The 17,558-nt window shown below is 40.4% G+C and overlaps 1 protein-coding gene across 1 annotated transcript; it reads right to left on the bottom strand.

Annotated features, from left to right (window-relative positions):
- Positions 1 to 7,508: 7,508 nt before the first annotated feature.
- On the bottom strand, positions 7,509 to 11,230 carry LOC117088673 (olfactory receptor 1F12). The gene is given in 4 exon segments (XM_033219875.1): positions 7,509 to 7,557; positions 7,559 to 7,602; positions 9,983 to 10,573; positions 10,904 to 11,230. Coding segments are annotated over 4 exon segments (1,011 nt in total).
- Between the last annotated feature and the right edge of the window lie 6,328 nt (positions 11,231 to 17,558).

The following is a 17,558-nucleotide window of genomic DNA, read 5'->3' as shown; positions in this document are numbered from 1 at the left end:
TTGGCTATTTTAAAGAGAGCAGGGGTATGAGCCGGGGTGGTGAGGTGAGTAGTTTCGGCGCGAAGGACGGTTACGGAACAGGTGACTAAAGGTGACTCAGGTCAGAGCAGGTCACCAGGGGTGACTCACGACACAGCAGGTGACCAGGGGTGACTCAGGACGGAGCAGGTCACCAGGGAAACAGTTGGGAACTACTACTGATTAGAACTGGCGGAAAAGGTCGTTTACTGAAACTAGAGGCAAGGAGATGAGGAAAACGAGGAAGTTAAACTTTAAAATGGAGAACAAAGAACTGAAGTACTGACATACTGGTTCTTTGAAGAGAAATTTAGAACTCACTGTATTTAACAAGGAATTCAAGGCCAGCCTGGCCAACATGGTGAAACCCCGTCTCTACTAAAAATATAAAAATTTGCTGGGTGTGGTGGCGAGCGCCTGTAGTCCCAGCTACTTGGGAGGCTGAGACAGGAGTATCGCTTGAACCCAGGAAGTGAAGGTTGCAGTGAGCCAAGATCATGCCACTGCACTCCAGCCTAGGCGTCAGAGCAAGACTCCATCTAAAAAAAAAAAAAAAAAAAAAAAAATTTATTCGGGAATAGGAAATTGCATTAAAGAATAGACTTGCCAGAGTAAACTATGTTTCTCTTCAGGGAGATAAGGGAAGACAAAGGTTTTTAAAGGAAGAATGAGGAGGTTTATGTGATTGTTTTGAAATTATTATCCTTGACTACAAAGATTGGTAACAAGGATGACACCAGTCTGAGGTTAGACAAACAGTTGCTGGGCAGATGTCCTTGCAGAAGTATTTTTGGTGTAAGGTGGGTTTTGCAGTCATATGTGATAGTTTTCTTATGAGGCGTACAAGCCTGAGAAGGGCTATGAAGAGACCCTTGAAGAGACCTGGCTCTGTATGTCAGATTCTTGCTTTTGTTTTTATTTTTTAACACTAGTGTGTTGGCTCACTTTTCTGATTCCCCACTTTGTGAGGCAAACGTGGGAGGATTAATTGAATGCAGGAGTTCAAGACCAGCCTGGGCAACATAGCTGGGACCTCGTCTCTACAAAAATTAAAAAAAAAAAAAAGTCGAGGGTTGTGGAGTGCACCTGTACTCCCAGCTACTCACGAAGCTGAGGCAGGTGGATCGCCTGAGTCCAGGAAGTGGTGGCTGCAATAGTGAGCTGTGATTGCACCACTGCACTCTAGCCTGAGTGACTCCTGCCTCTATTTAAATCTCAGACGGTGAAATTGAAGCCCACGCAGCAGGGATGCAACTGAAACTTCACCTCCTCTGCAAAACCTTCCTGCATTCCCATACAACTTTTCTTCTAAGGCCTTGTTTGATTCATCCCCTTACTCCAGTGGAACTCAGATATTCAAAATGGTATTAATTATAACCACTGGCTGTCATTGGTCCGTGCGTGACCTTAAAGTATGAACGTTTTTTAATCCATTACCTGATCTATAAGAACTATAGATTGACAACAACTTAGATTTAGTACTACTCTTTTTCTAGTCCCTCTCTGTACTACCTCTCATCTGAGGAAATACTATCACAAATTTCGTATTTGTTGTTCCCTTGCTTTTTAACAAGATGATTCTATTAGATATGTACTGTTTTGTCCCTCAAAAGTGGTGGCAGGGGAGTTCACACAAGGGAGTGCCCAAAACTGTCCTAGTTGGGGCTGGTTGGAATTCCAAAGAAAGAAGCACTATGTGCCAAAGTGATCAGTCTAAAACATATATTGAGGGAACTTACATCATGTTGCAGAAATCCTCCCCATGGATAGAAGAGAAAAGGGGTGTTCTACCTAGATATGTCTGCAGTGAGGGGGTCAGGGTATGGAGTTTATATGAGGGTTTAAAGAATTTGGCTCAGGGCCAGAGCTAGTTTCTTTCAGTGTTTTTGGCGACAACTTAGATACCTTTATCAGTGCCTGAGAATGTTCAAGACCCAAGTTTGGGTTCAAGCATGCTGGGAAAAATCTGCAGCTGGCTAGGTCAAAGAGAGGTCAAGGCACTCTGATTTTCAGTCACAGAATAGTCAAGGCTCTGTGATTTCCAGTCAGAGATCCTGCAATCCATTTTCCTGATTGGCTCTTACAATTTCACATGCCCATCTCTTCCTATATGTTCCCTGAGCTGGTCAGAAAGGGTGGGATCATTGGCAATTTCTTTCCCCTGGCTTTATGAAACACAGCAAACAAAACCTATGTTAACAGTAAATACAAGTGCACATGACAAGATCTAAAATCACATTTTCTAAAATGCTTGCTAGCAGAGCTTTCCACCAAGGACCCCATCCTGGAAAACATGACTTTGTGTAGACCACTAGGCATACCCTATGCGGTCATTAAGCTGTAATTGCTTTTATAAGTGAAGGATGGATTGATTAACTTCAGCTTCTTTGTCTGGAATATACACACAATGTTCACTTTTGAAAAGGGTGCAGGTTGCCCCTTGCACAGATGTCAGCATCTCTAGGGCCATTTGGTTTTGTAGACCACTTTTTTCATTGCTGCTTTTTCAATGTTCAAGGCCTCCATACCATGTTTGGTGTCATTCAAAGCTGTGGAGACAAATCTCTGAAGGGCTTCCAGCTTCTACATGATATCAGAAGAACCTACTGGAGGCACAAATATAGTCAATAAGTAATCCCACCAAGAAAAAACAGACCTACTCCACTGAATTCTCCAGATGGACTCATTGAGGGATACAGGAATGGTGTCAGAGATTCTGGAGTCATCCAAGCCACCCCAGGGGAAGCCTGGGACGGAGGTTAGTAGCACAGAGCCACTGGGTACCATTTGGGGCAATTCAGTATATTCCTGGCCTACAAGACTGTTCGTGACAAATCAATCTGTGTCCTTAAGGATAATGGTGTATTGGCATTGGGCAGTTGGGAGGAAACCTAGGTACTAGGAGAATACCTTAGGTATTACCTGAATGTCTTTAGCGTGATTAAGTTGTTCCTAACAGATCTCTGCAACTCAAGAGAGCATCCTTGCTGTAGGGATGAGCTAAAGAAAGCCATCCCACATTTGCCAGTATGATCTCCATTGCCAGAAACTGGTGCTCTTCAGGGCAGTTTTCACTTTGATGGTTGCCTCCTGTGGGACATGTTTAGGGAAAAACTTAAATTTTGTCTGTAGTTGTTCAATGTCATATCTCAATCACTCACATTTGCATGTGTGGTGTTAGAGGGATCTAGGGTACCTATTTATATGTATTGTCCAGTTATCCAAGTTTGTACAGAGATCCAGTCTTCACCCAGTAGTGGCTCAGTCCACCATGGAGTTTCTACATGGCTATTCAAGGTCATAAGTCCAAACACTCAGCAGTTAGGTTGGCCATGCAGGTGGGCTATGTGATGGCCCCAGGCCAGGAAGACATTTTGGAAGGATTTCCAGGTGCCAGTGGGAATGATATAACAGCAAAAGAGAGGGCAACTCAAGCTAACAGTGAAATGACAAAAATTTATTAGAAACACATGGGATGTCTCCCATCCTCTGGCATAATAAAACTGGTATTAACTCTGCCTTGTTACAATAATTTTGGTTTCCTTGGGAATCTTCCAGGAGAGCTGTACCAGAACCTCCGCCCAGTATGGGAAGAGTTGTAGACTCTACAGTGGTAGGGTTGGATGACACTGTACTGGTGTCACTTTGGTTCCCATTGGTATGGGGGCACTGGCTGCCCACTGCCATTGTGCCTCCCCAGAGCCTTCATTGAAAAAGAAAATGAGGGTCAGGTCCAGGGAGATAGTGGCCTCCTGCCTCTATTACCTCAGGGGAATAAGGATACCAATCCAGCATGGTGGCACTTTCCTCCCCAGGTCCCATCTCAGTGTTCCCTGCCCAGGCTTTATGAGGCCAGGGGACTGCAAAATCGGGCATTTGTGTGGGACTTAGTTAGGGCTTAAGACAGTGTCTAATTTTTTCCACACCTGCATGCTTTGCACCAGACTATGCCTACCAGACATTCATAAACTCATTCTCCTCCCGTAACAGAGGGCCCATGCAAGAACATACAGCTTCCATTAAAGCCACAGCCCAATTTGTCAATGAGGGGAATCCTGTCAAGAGTTCAATTCATTCCTTTAAGCTTTGTTTTTTTTTTCCTCTCTCTCTCTATAAGTCCTGTTCCCTGTGCGTCGTAGGGCAGATGAAATTGCCATGTAATGCCCTCCTTTTCTGCCCAGTCTAAAATCAGGGAACCTGTGAAATGTGTTCCTTAATCACTGATAATTTTTCTGAAGTACCGTACATTAATTGCAAGTGTTGCAGACCCTGTATAGTCAAGGTCTGGTGTGCTTTTCGACAGGGAAAAGCTTGCAAAAGGCCACTCACATTGCCTATGGATGTGAGTGCATATCAGTATCCCTTCTCTTAGAGAGTGGGCCAATATAATCTATTTGCCATGTGTCAATGACTTTCTCTCCTCTTTTTATGTTTTTAGTGGTCATCGGCACTTGCTGGTGATGGGCCTGGCAACAAATAGGACAGTTCTTTATTGTCCTTTTTACTTTTGTTTGGACACTGGTAAGCCAGCTTGTTGGGCTAGTTTCTACATAGTATGCAGCCTTGTATGACCTCTCTTCCAGTATTTCCAGTGTGTTGTATCTGTTTCTTCAGAGGTGATCACTGACTAGGCTCAGTCCAGAATATTCTCTTACATATTTCCATTAGGGGGTGATTGTTTGAGCTGCTACATGGAACACTGTGACTTCAGCCCTTGCTTGCTGTAATTGGTCCCAAATGTCTGCCCATAGTTGTGCTCCCCACAATGCCTTTCATTTATGGACCATTGATCCTTTTTCCACTGCTGGATTCCTTTTGCTAATATTTACATATATTTTTGCCTCATAATTATGAATGGAATTTGTCTAGTTCAATGTTGCCTAATCTCTGCCAGATGTTGATATTAATATTGCTCATTCTGAATACATTTTATAGGTTTTAAAAAAATGTTCTGGTAATTATTTAAGTTTGGTATAAATACCTTATGAACTCTTCCAGGTTTGGTTCTTTTTGGATGTTAGTCCTTCGAAAAGTTTATTCATTCTATGGAAATCAATCTGTCCTGATTTTTATCTGTCAGTTTTGATAAATTTGTTTACCTAGAAAATTACTCATTTTGTTTAGATGTCCAGACTTTTTTGCATAAAGTAGTAAAACATCTTAGTTTTATGTTTCTTCACATTTTCTGTTTCTGTCGATATATCCTCTGTTTCTTATTGTGTATATTTGTGCTCTTCTCTTTTTTTGTTAATTAGTTTAGGTAGTAGTTTCTCTGTTTTCTTTTCTGTTTGTTTTTTTTTTTCTAAAGGGGTGGCCTGCCCCTCCACACCTGTGGGTGTTTCTCGTTAGGTGGAATGAGAGACTTGAGAAAAGAAATGAGACACAGAGAGAAAGTATAGGGAAAGAAAAAGTGTGCCCAGGGGACCAGTGCTCAGCATACAGAGGACCTACGCCTGCACCGGTCTTTGAGTTCCTTCAGTGTTTATTGATCATTATCTTTACCATCTTAGAAAAAGGGAAGTGGCAGGATAATAGGATCATCATAGGGAGAAGGTCAGCAGTAAGACACATGAATAAAGATCTCTGTGACATGAATAAATTTAAGGAAAAGTGCTGTGCCTTGATATGCATATGCAAACATCTCCATAAACCTTTTTAGTGCATAAAGAGCAGCATTGCACGTCCCACCTTCAGCCCTAAGGTGGTTTTCTCCTTTCTCAGTAAATAGAACATACAATCGGGTTTTACACAGAGATGTTCCATTGCCCAGTGACGGGCAGGAGACAGATGCTTTTCTCTATCTCAACTGCCAAGAGGCCTTCTTTCCTCTTACATTAATCCTCCTCAGCACAGACCCGGGTGTCAGGATGGGGGACGATTAGGTCTTTCCCTTCCCACGAGGCCATATTTCAGGCTATCACATGGGGAGAAACCTTGGACAATACCTACCTTTCATAGGCAGAGGTCCCTGCAACCTTTGGCAGTGTATGTGTCCCTGGGTACTTGAGATTAAGAGAATGGTGATGACTTTTCACAAGCATACTGCCTTCAGGCACTTGTTTAACAAGGCACATCTGCCACAGCCCAAAATCCGTTAAACCTTGAGTCACCACAGCACATGTCTCTTGGAAGGACAAGGTTGGGGGTAGGGTCACAGATTGACAGCATCTCAAATACACAACAAAATGGAGTCTCTTATGTCTACTTCTTTCTATATAGACACAGTAACAGTCTGATCTCTTTCTTTTTCTTTTTCTTTTTTTATTATACTTTAAGTTCTAGGGTACATGTGCATAACATGCAGGTTTGTTACATATGTATACTTGTGCCATGTTGGTGTGCTGCACCCATCAACTCGTCAGCACCCATCAACTCGTCATTTACATCAGGTATAACTCCCAGTGCAATCCCTCCCCCCTCCCCCCTCCCCATGATAGGCCCCAGTGTGTGATGTTCCCCTTTCCAAGTCCAAGTGATCTCATTGTTCAGTTCCCACCTATGAGTGAGAACATGCGGTGTTTGGTTTTCTGTTCTTGCGATAGTTTGCTGAGAATGATGGTTTCCAGCTGCATCCATGTCCCTACAAAGGACACAAACTCATCCTTTTTTATGGCTGCATAGTATTCCATGGTGTATATGTGCCACATTTTCTTAATCCAGTCTGTCACTGATGGACATTGGGTTGATTCCAAGTCTTTGCTATTGTGAATAGTGCCGCAATAAACATACGTGTGCATGTGTCTTTATAGCAGCATGATTTATAATCCTTTGGGTATATACCCAGTAATGGGATGGCTGAGTCATATGGTACTTCTAGTTCTAGATCCTTGAGGAATCGCCATACTGTTTTCCATAATGGTTGAACTAGTTTACAATCCCACCAACAGTGTAAAAGTGTTCCTATTTCTCCACATCCTCTCCAGCACTTGTTGTTTCCTGACTTTTTAATGATTGCCATTCTAACTGGTGTGAGATGGTATCTCATTGTGGTTTTGATTTGCATTTCTCTGATGGCCAGTGATGATGAGCATTTTTTTCATGTGTCTGTTGGCTGCACAAATGTTTTCTTTTGAGAAGTGTCTGTTCATATCCTTTGCCCACTTTTTGATGGAGTTGTTTTTTTCTTGTAAATTTGTTTGAGTTCTTTGTAGGTTCTGGATATTAGCCCTTTGTCTGATGAGTAGATTGCAAAAATTTTCTCCCATTCTGTAGGTTGCCTGTTCACTCTGATGGTAGTTTCTTTTGCTGTGCAGGAGCTCTGATCTCTCTTTCTTTTCCCCACATTTTTCCGAGACGGAGTCTCCCTCTGACTCCCAGGCTGGAGTGCAGTGGTGTGATCTCGGCTCGCTTCAAGCTCTGCCTCCTAGGTTCACGCCATTCTCATGCCTCGGCCTCCTGAGTAGCTGGGACTACAGGTACCTGCCACCACGCCCGGCTAATTTTTTGTGTGTGTGTGTATTTTTTTTTAGTAGAGATGGGGTTTCACTGTGTTAGCCAGGATGGTCTCGATCTCCTGAACTCGTGATCCACCCACCTCGCTCCCAAAGTGCTGGGATTACAAGCATGAGCCAGTGCGCCTGGCCTCTGTTTTCTTAATTGTTTTTAAAATATCAATCTCTTGGATTTATTTACTTAGTTTTCTGTTTTCTGATTCATTAATTTCTTATTTTCTCTTAATTTCTTGTGCATCCCTTTGGTTTATTTTGTTGTCTTTTTCTAACCTTTCAGTTGGATCCTTAATTAATTAGAAAATCTATATTTTATGTGCTTATGGCTATGAATTCCCCTTTGCACACTGCTGTAGCTCATCTCATACTTCTCTTATGTAGAGTTTTGGTTATGTCATTTTTCCAGATATCCTTAAGTGTTTATATTTTCTTCTTGAGTCAATAGTTACTTAGGAGAGAATTTAAAACATTTCAAATGGAGGACTTTTCTCTTTCTGATTATGTCATTACTTTTTAGTTTTATTGAATTATATTCAGAGAATGTCTTAACTGGATTTCATTATAGGTGCTGTTACAGATGACACACAGGAAGTTTATAGGTGGTGATCTCAGGATGAACACCTGTGAGAGAGTAAAGGCAGCAGCATTGGGTAGAAGGGAGAAGTTGGGGTGTGATGCAATTACAACAAAAGCTTTGGCTGCTCCCATAGAACTAACATGGCCCTTCAGAGTTGTCCTGAGGAGGTTAGGACTTTATACTCCCTCAAGAGACCAGTATCTGGTTTCAGCTTACCCTATGGAGGGGTCATGACCTTGGGCCAAGCGGTTCTTTCCAGCTGAGGGCAGTTTCTGGAGAGGGGCTGAGAGTGAGGACTGTCTGAGAAGGCTACTAGCCACAACACTCCCAGCAACTGGAGAAGTGCATTCTTCAGTCCTGAAAGGGGATATGGGAGGCACAGTATGGTATTCAGTACAGATGAAAATTGGAGATATTCTCTTTCTTGGTCTTCCTTGTACTTAGGGCAAGGGCATGTTTTCTGTTTGACTAATCAAATATAGCCTTCCTGCAATTTGAATCAATGACAGGTGGTACAAAGAACTAGAAGCAATGGAAAATCTCTCTAGTAGTGGTGGCAGTGGCAAAAATGTCCAGTTTATGGGTCAGCAGTGGCATCAAGCTAGCATAGGTATCCGGCATCCAGGGCAGGCAGTGTCAGTGGCACACGCTGTGAGACCCAGTGTTCAGTGACAATAACTTTGGTGGTCAGCTCCTGAGGTGGTTCTATATGTTGTTTTGACTGTGGGCCTCTCAGTCTAGTTCTCCAGCCCTCCCAGCAATTTTTCAACTACCCAACTCTATATTTTAAATCTCTGCTTCTCCCTGTAAATTATTGTATCATATAAAATAGTTGAACATATTTTTACCAAGTTTGAAGAGATATTTTGGATTGTATGACTTACAATTGGGATATACAGCATATGAAAAAATGTACTTTTTCAGGGCTCTGGGAGACATTGTAGACACAGAAAACAGCCAATTAAATCAGATATGAGCTCCAAATGAAAAACCAAAAAGGCATAAGCTTTCATTTCAGATATGGTCTACATATAGATAACTTTATACATAGTCCAGAGTAAATGACAAATTCAGAATTTTAAGCATTAAAATGACATTATAGCATGCCAGACAATTCTCAGAAGACTAGCATGAAGATTTGTATAGATATAGACATAAGTTTCGCTTTTTCCACACGGGAATACAGACAAATTATAGGAAATATATACAATATAATCATAAAACATGAATAGGTGCAAAACATCAGAGTGAGAAATAACTCTATCCCTCACTCTCATCAGTCTCTGATATGGACTCTACTACATTCAGATTAATTTTTTCAATTGTTTATTCATACTAACATACCATGCTACCTCTTACCCACAAATCTTCCTTGTGTGTATTGAATATTGTCATCATTCCTATATAAAACGTACCCATGTTCAGGACCCAGATTAACTGTCATCTTTTTCCTGAAGCTGTATTTGACCTCGTAAGCCCTCACCAATGTCCTCTCTCTTTGATCTCACATTGCAGCTATGATTCGAATCTTTCATTATGTAGTAATTTTATTCTACAGTGTTTTTTATGCACAACAACATGGCTACCTACTCAAGTCCACTCTGGGAGGAGAGCAGTCCTGGGAAAACGCTCCATTTTGTGCTCCCTGTGGTATATTCACATATTTATCTGAGCTGTGTGTGATGTCTTAGTGATGCATTCAAATGTTATAGGGACTTTATATATAAATAGTTGTCCACATCAATAATATCTTAGGGAGCTCAAATTAATAATAAGATTATGTTACTCCTAGGGTTGTAGTAAACAGGTTAGTAATAAGTCTAATTAAATATTTAATAACAGCTTTGCAAGTATGATGAGAATGAAAATGACATTAAAATGTGACTCCTGTTGAACACTTTTCAGCCTGTATAAATCATTGGGAGAAGATTTTTCTGTAGCTTAGGGTCTTTTTTAAAGTCCCCTTCAGTTCATTGTTTCTTAAACTGTAAATGAATGGATTCAATACAGGCGCTACAACCATAAAAATGACTGATGCAGCTGAGTCTTTTTCAGCAGAGTGATTGGATAAGGGGCTCATATAGACCCCTGTGATTGCTCCATAGAAAAGAATGACCAGGGCAAGGTGAGATCCACAGGTAGAGAAAGCCTTGAGTTTTCCTTGGGCAGAAGGGACTTTCATCACAGCAGAAACAATGAGGACATAGGATACCAGGGTACACTCTGAAGGTACCACAAAGATCAACCCCACCGTAGCCAGAACACTCAACTGATTAAGACTGGTGTCAGAACAGGACAGAGGGAGGAGAGAGTTGATATCACAGAAGAAATGGTGGATAACATTATCAGAGCAGAAATGCAGATGGGCCATCATAAGAGTGTGCAAGAGAGGGTTCAAAATGGCAATGACCCAAGGTACGGCTACCAGAGAGGCACAGAGGCGTGGGGCCATAATGGTGGAGTAATGTAAAGGGTGACAGATGGCCACATAACGGTCATATGCCATCACGGTGAGAAGAAAATTGTCCATGTTGGCCGGGCGCGGTGGCTCAAGCCTGTAATCCCAGCACTTTGGGAGGCCGAGACGGGCGGATCACGAGGTCAGGAGATCGAGACCATCCTGGCTAACATGGTGAAACCCCGTCTCTACTAAAAATACAAAAAACTAGCCGGGCGACTTGGCGGGCGCCTGTAGTCCCAGCTACTCGGGAGGCTGAGGCAGGAGGATGGCGTGAACCCAGGAGGCGGAGCTTGCAGTGAGCTGAGATCCGGCCACTGCACTCCAGCCTGGGCGGCAGAGCGAGACTCCGTCTCAAAAAAAAAAAAAAAAAAAAAAAAAAAAAAAAAGAAAATTGTCCATGTTGGCAAACATCATAGAGAAATACATCTGAGCCAGGCAGCCGGGATAGGAGATGGTTTGAGTTTGGGTTTGGATGTTCAGTAGCATCTTGGGGACTGTGGCTGAGGGAAGGCAGAGGTCTACCAAGGACAGATTGGCAAGGAAGAAATACATGGGTGTGTGGAGGCAATGATCTGAGCCAATGGCCAGCAAGATGAGTAAGTTTCCAAACAGCCCTGTTAAATAGAGACACAGGAAAAGTGCAAAGAGTAGTACCTGCTGTTGTTGCCAACTTGAGAAGCCCAGGAGGAGAAATTCAGAGATATTGGTTTGATTTTTCTTTTCCATTGCTTGAATATATCTGCATGAAGACCCAGAGAATGAAATGTTTTTGCCAGTAAAAAAAATATGTCCCTTGTTATTTTTTATATATTCACCTAGTCTAGTACCACTTACTAAATGTTCTTTCTTTAGGCCATCCTAACTTCTCTCTGATGCTCTCTCTCAAACCTCACTGAACCTTAGGTGTGTCCTACCTCATCAGTTGTCTTTACATCTATCCTCTCTTACTGGAACCTCGCCTTATCCAAGATGTCCATGCAATCTGTATATATCTCCCCTCAGTAAGTAGAGATTCTTTTCCTGCTTGTGATATTGTCACCAACTCTTGCATGTTCTGCCTTGTATATGCCTGTCTGACTGCTGTGTGTTGAAATGCATTAATGAGTCTGACATACTAAATGACTTTATGTCATAAAGTGAGATTTAAACAAAGAATTTTTCCAAATATTTTTCCAACACTATATGAACCCCCCTGCTAGAAAACCAGACACCTACCGTTTAGTATTAATAAAATGAAAATAAATGATATTATTTATTCAAGATTCCAAAGAAAAATATGTTAATTTGCTTGACAGGTATAAAAAGTTAAACCTCCAAAAGTAGTTTACATGAACTGTGAGCAACATAGGAAAATATTTACAAATAAGTTAAAAAGTTATGTAACACCCAAAGTTACATAATACATGTACATAAAACTAAAGAACACAGAGAAAAGTTATGTCAAATAGGGAGGCAGATTTAAAAGATTCTCTTTTAATATTTTTGTAATATTTTAACTATAACCACAAAGAAGGGGTTCATGTATATAAAGTATTATTACTTTGAGTCTTGCATTTCTGGGAGTTGCAGAAAACACAAAGTAATAGAAGACAGAGTTCTTGACCTGAGAATCTTGGAATCAGGTTGTAGAGGAAAAATATTGTCATGGAAAATAATTAAGAAGACATTTGTGTACACAAAGGGGATAGTTTCAGAAGAACAGAGGACTCTGTAACAGGAAGAAGAGATGCTGGAGAATGTGAACTCTGAAGTTAGCCTACATTGAAATCAGACCTCATCACTTGTGGGCTGAGTGATCAAGTCAGACTCTCACCACCATCTCTTATCTAGATAATTGCAATGAATTTCTTTCTTTTTTCTTTTTCTTTTTTTGAGACAGAGTCTTGTTCTGTCACCCAAGCTGGAGTGCAGTGGTGCAATCTCTGCTTACTGCAACGTTGGCCTTCTGGGTTCAAGTGATTCTCCTGCCTCAGCCTCCCAAGTAGATGGGTGTGCCACCACACCCAACTAATTTCTGTATTTTTAGTAGAAATGGGGTTTTGCCACATTGACCAGGCTGGTCTGGAACTCCTGGCCTCATGTGATTCTCCTGCCTCAGCCTCCCAAAGTGGTGGGATTACAGGCATAAAACACCTGCCCCACAAATTGCAATGAATTTCTAATTGGTTTTCCTTCCCACAGATTTTTCCCTTACAATCCAGAATTATCCTTCTACAACAAAAATTTCTCCACTTTATTTCTTAAAACGTTCTAATAGTTTTTAATTGCCTTCAAACCAAATTCCAAATCCCTTATCATGGCATACAAGGTTTTTCATGATTCCCTTCACTACAGGTGCGTGCCACCATGCCCGGCTAATTTTTGTATTTTTAATAGAGACAGGGTTTCTCTATGTTGGCCAGGCTGGTCTCAAACTCCTGATATCAGGTGATCCACCTGCCTTGGCCTCCCAAAGTGTTGGGATTACAGGCATGAGCCACTGTGCTTGACCCCATGATCTCTTTTTTACCTCTCTAGCCATCTCTTGCTATGATTTGTAATCCTTAGAATTTTCTGACACACTGAAATTTTATGTCTACATGCTTTTTCTCATTTTGGAATTCTCTGACCGCCCTATCTAAAGCTTCCCTCAAGACATTCTTTATAACATTGCCCTGTTTTTATCTTCATATCACTAATCATTATCTGAAAATTTTCTTGTCTTCCCCCACAAATATCTTTTTTAATTTTTAATTTGTAATCAGTAAAATGTAAAGTTCATAAGAACAGAAAATTTATCTTTTAAAAAAATTACTGCATGTGTAGAATAATGTCTGGCGTACAGTGGGTACTCGGCATGTATTTGTTGAATAAATGAATGAATGAATGAATATACTTATTTAAGACTCAGAAAATGTCTTCTGAAATATGTCCTCTCAATGTATATTTTATAATAATTTTTATCCTAGGCCATATAGTATATAGTTGTTTTGGCTGCTTTTCATTATTCCTTCTTTCTTGTAGTGTTTTGGAAAGCACGTGTATTGAATCTTATTCATAGTTATGTAGGAAAACCCAGTTTTATGAACAATGATTTATAGTTGCCTATGAAGTCAGACTGATTTTTTGGATAGAATGAGCTGCATGCCAAGGGATGCAAGACAACACCACATGCGATTCTATGACTGGTTCTCTATCCAGTCCCACTGTTATGTGTCTAAGCCAAAGGGTTGGAGAGTCTGGTGGTGAGAACTGAAGGACTCCATTGAATAATAAAGTGTGAAAATAAAATAATGAAAGAGAGGCATTCTATACACTTCTATGCAAAATGGAGGAAGGTTTTGGCATTTTAGGCTCTAGTGAATATGGAGCTCATGTGGGAATTTCCTGGGAACTCCCAGAAATAATTAAAGCAGTTTTTCATAGGCTGCAGTACATATCATGGTAGATAAAATAAGAGCCTCCCGTTTATACCTGGTCTTCAGGCTGACTAGTTTCAGGAAACACGAGTTATAGTTGTATCATACCACTTGGCACAACTCCAGCCACATAGTATTAGTTTAATCAATGTTCTTTAACAACTATGGAGATGGCAGGAGACAGGATTTTCACTATGGAATATCAAGGGGACATAGATGAAGAGGAGGACAAACTATGAGTTTTGCAGGAAGCAAAGGAATTAAAATATTAAAAGTTCTTTCTGGAAGGTTTTTTTCTCACTGTGTCCTCTTTTACCTTTACATCTCGTTTTGGGTACCACAGAAATCTCTGCTTTCATCATTTTCCATAATTTCTATTGAGAGTCCCCAGAAAGTTTTCAAATGAACTTTCTGCCCTTTCCCTGGTGAACGGAGATCTTCTGATCTGGACTGCTCATTACTACTGTTCTGCCAGTGCCTATTTTAATGAAAGAGATGCTGAGGTCTGGGCATTGATCCTCTCAGAACTGCTTTTGACAGGCAGCCCTTTGTTTCTAGAGCCCAAAGTGCCAATACCTTTTTCCATTTTGCATATAGGTTGTGGAATTCCTCTCTACCTTGACAGTAACCACTTCTAGTGTGTGGATCCTTCACTTCTGCTTAAAAGACAGATTTCCAACAGAAAAAAGCTCCTGTAGTCTTCTCCCTACTTTCATAAAAGTCTCTGCCCTTTCACTCAGTGGACTTTGAGGGAGATAGGGAATAGCCAAGTAAAATGGGGTTATCTCTTGAACAGTGGAGGCATGGAATTTAAAGGTTTGAGCTATGGTCACTTTGTGCTCTGTAGACTGAATAATAGAGGAAACCTGCCTGCAGAGAGGGAAGAATAAGTAGATTTACAGAAAAAGGGAAAAGAGTCACAGAATGCTCCTTCAACTATGACTCGTTGCTTAATATCTTTGTCCATCTAAAGAGATTTTCACTTATTTATTTTTCCTCCCTCCTTTGCACCTTTGACTTTCTTCTCTACCAAATTGGATTCTTTCTAATCTCAGTTCTGAAGACACAAGTACCTTCTTTTTTGTTCATAGCCTTGGGCCAAGTTCATACTCATTGGCATGTCAGGCTTCATTTACTCAGCTTTTTCAATTACAGTTTATTATTTTTTTCCCATGCCTATTATTAACTCTTATCTTAACTCTTTTGTATGATTAGGTTGCAGAACTTATCTAAATATTGAGAATGTATAAGGGCTACTCTGGAAAACAAATATCCTGGAAGAATTAAAAGGCTTTTTAGTAATTTATAGGGCACATTAAAAAGGAGGATAGACACATAGAAATACTTTTGGTGAAGAGTCATGAATATTTATTGATTTCATTAGTGCAGGAAGGTAGTGGCAGTAGTGATGAGAGTAAAGACATTACCCCTCTTTCTCAGTTTTCCATAAAGCAAATATTTTCCCTGTTGGAAACATGATACAACAATTTAAAGTACATGAAATCAGCTGAATGAATTCTATGACTGTATTTTTTACAAAGATATAAGAAAAGTAAAGACAAGAGTTACCACTATCAGGTACTCCATGCTACACTAAATAAATATTTTCAGTTTGTTAATCCTCACAACTCATATATATACATATGTACATATATATATATATATCACATATCTTCATTAGTTTGCTAAAACAGAGTTTTAGCAAAGCAAGAATCTGAATCAAGCCTTCTTGATTTGAAATCTAGCCCACTCTTCACTAAGCCACCACAGCATCTAGGATTTCACACCTTCACAGAGTTGGCTGCTATTAATCAATTCATTCATTCATCCCATGAGTAGTTATTAGGTACCTACTATATTATAAGCAGTGCCTGTTGACCTTGAGTGAAGCCTAAACTTGTTTAAGACATGCTTTCTCCTTGTTTCTCCAAACCTGCTCACTTCCCTTTATACTTACCAGATGCTAATATCAGGGCACTCTGACAGGGATGTTAGTTTTCAAGTCTCACTCAGAGGGAATGGAAAATATAAAAAGGGGAGAATGTTGCCCTTCCCTCCGGGATACACAAGGGTGAGGGATGGAATGATTCTTGGGCAGGGTATGTCTGGTGCAGTGAGAGCTAGAGTGATCAAAGGATTCCCTCACATTAAAATTTATAGCTTCTTTTTAGCTCCTGGGAACTCAATCTTGATAAGCTCCCTCAACTCCAGTAAAAATTACTTTATTCCCTTGTGGCTTCTCCAATTGTGACTGTCAGGATAACGTACCTGGCAAACAATTCCTCGGGGAGACTCAAGGAATTAAATGGTCTGAAGGTTCTAGGAAGGATTGTCTAAACGTTGACTGTCTGTCTAGGCTACTCCTTTCCTGGTCCTTTGGCTAGAGAAAGTCTTTCTTGGTCAAGGGAATCCTTGGTGCTTTCTTTCTTGGTGCTGTCTTTGGTCTGCAGCCATTGACATTTCCTGGATCCTGGCATCTTCAGCACTCAGTCCAGTCATGTAAAAGACATTAAAAAAAAAAAAAAAAAAAGGAAATCACTACAGTGTTGTTCCTTGGGTCCTGATATCTGATATCTCTAGCCAGTCTGCCTTCTTTTCTCCATCTTTTAGAGTGTTCTTATATTTGTTTTATATACAACTTCCTAGATTTTTAGCTGTACTTTTTCAAAGCACATATTTTACGCTTTTGGAGATGATCCCTAACAGGAATTAAAAGGCTATCTTATTGAATAATCTAATATTTGCATCCAAGTGTTAGCAAGGCTATCTCTCACCAAGTCCCTCCCTCATGGGAATTACAGTTCAAGATGAGGTTTGGATGGGGACACAGAACCAAACCATATCATATACAAACATTTATTTTGTCCCTGATGAAAACCTCCATTTCTTCAATAGTATTCAAATTACCTTTCTTCTTTAGCTGTGATAACTAGCTATTAATTTTTGATCTTTTATTGTATAATAAATTAACTACTTAAAGAAATGTGTATTGAATACCTATATGTATTGAAATATATATGATGTGCCAGACACTGTAGTAAGCTATGGAAAGATAAAGGTAAAGACGTCTTACCTCTCTTTTCTTCTCCCAGTAAAATCCAGAGCTTCTTGAGTTTAATCTGCTGCCATTAATTATTCAGGCATTTTTATGGGGGGTTAGAGAAACCTGGCACCACAAATACTAGATAAATTAGTATCTTCCCCAAAGACCTCCATTTACTATCTTCAAAATGCTTTTAATTAAAACAATTTCCTTCCATCTCCTTCCACTTGCTTCCAATGCAGGTATTCCCTGAGTCTGGTACTGCTCTGACATTTTTTTAATGGTCACGGTTTAGCAAGTCAACAAGGTTCTGGAATCAGGTCTAGTTAATATGTCACATTCTTTCTCTGTACGTTTGTACTCTGGTAAGGCTGCATCGTGCTTGCTGTTTATTAGAAACTACCACTTATTGCCAGAATATTGTTTTTACCCTCTTAGATTCTCATTTAATTATCAAATATTAGGTCAGGTGCAGTAGCTTACACCTGTAATCCCAGTACTTTGGAAGACCAAGGCGGGCAGATTGCCTGAGCTCAGGAGTTCAAGACCAGCCTGGGCAACATGGTGAAACCTGGTCTCTACTAAAAATACAAAAAGTTAGCCTGGCATGGTG

Source organism: Trachypithecus francoisi, unplaced genomic scaffold (genome assembly GCF_009764315.1).
Source record: "Trachypithecus francoisi isolate TF-2019V2 unplaced genomic scaffold, Tfra_2.0 Lachesis_group10, whole genome shotgun sequence".
Taxonomy (NCBI): domain Eukaryota; kingdom Metazoa; phylum Chordata; class Mammalia; order Primates; family Cercopithecidae; genus Trachypithecus; species Trachypithecus francoisi.
This window is presented reverse-complemented; position numbering and strand designations above follow the sequence as displayed.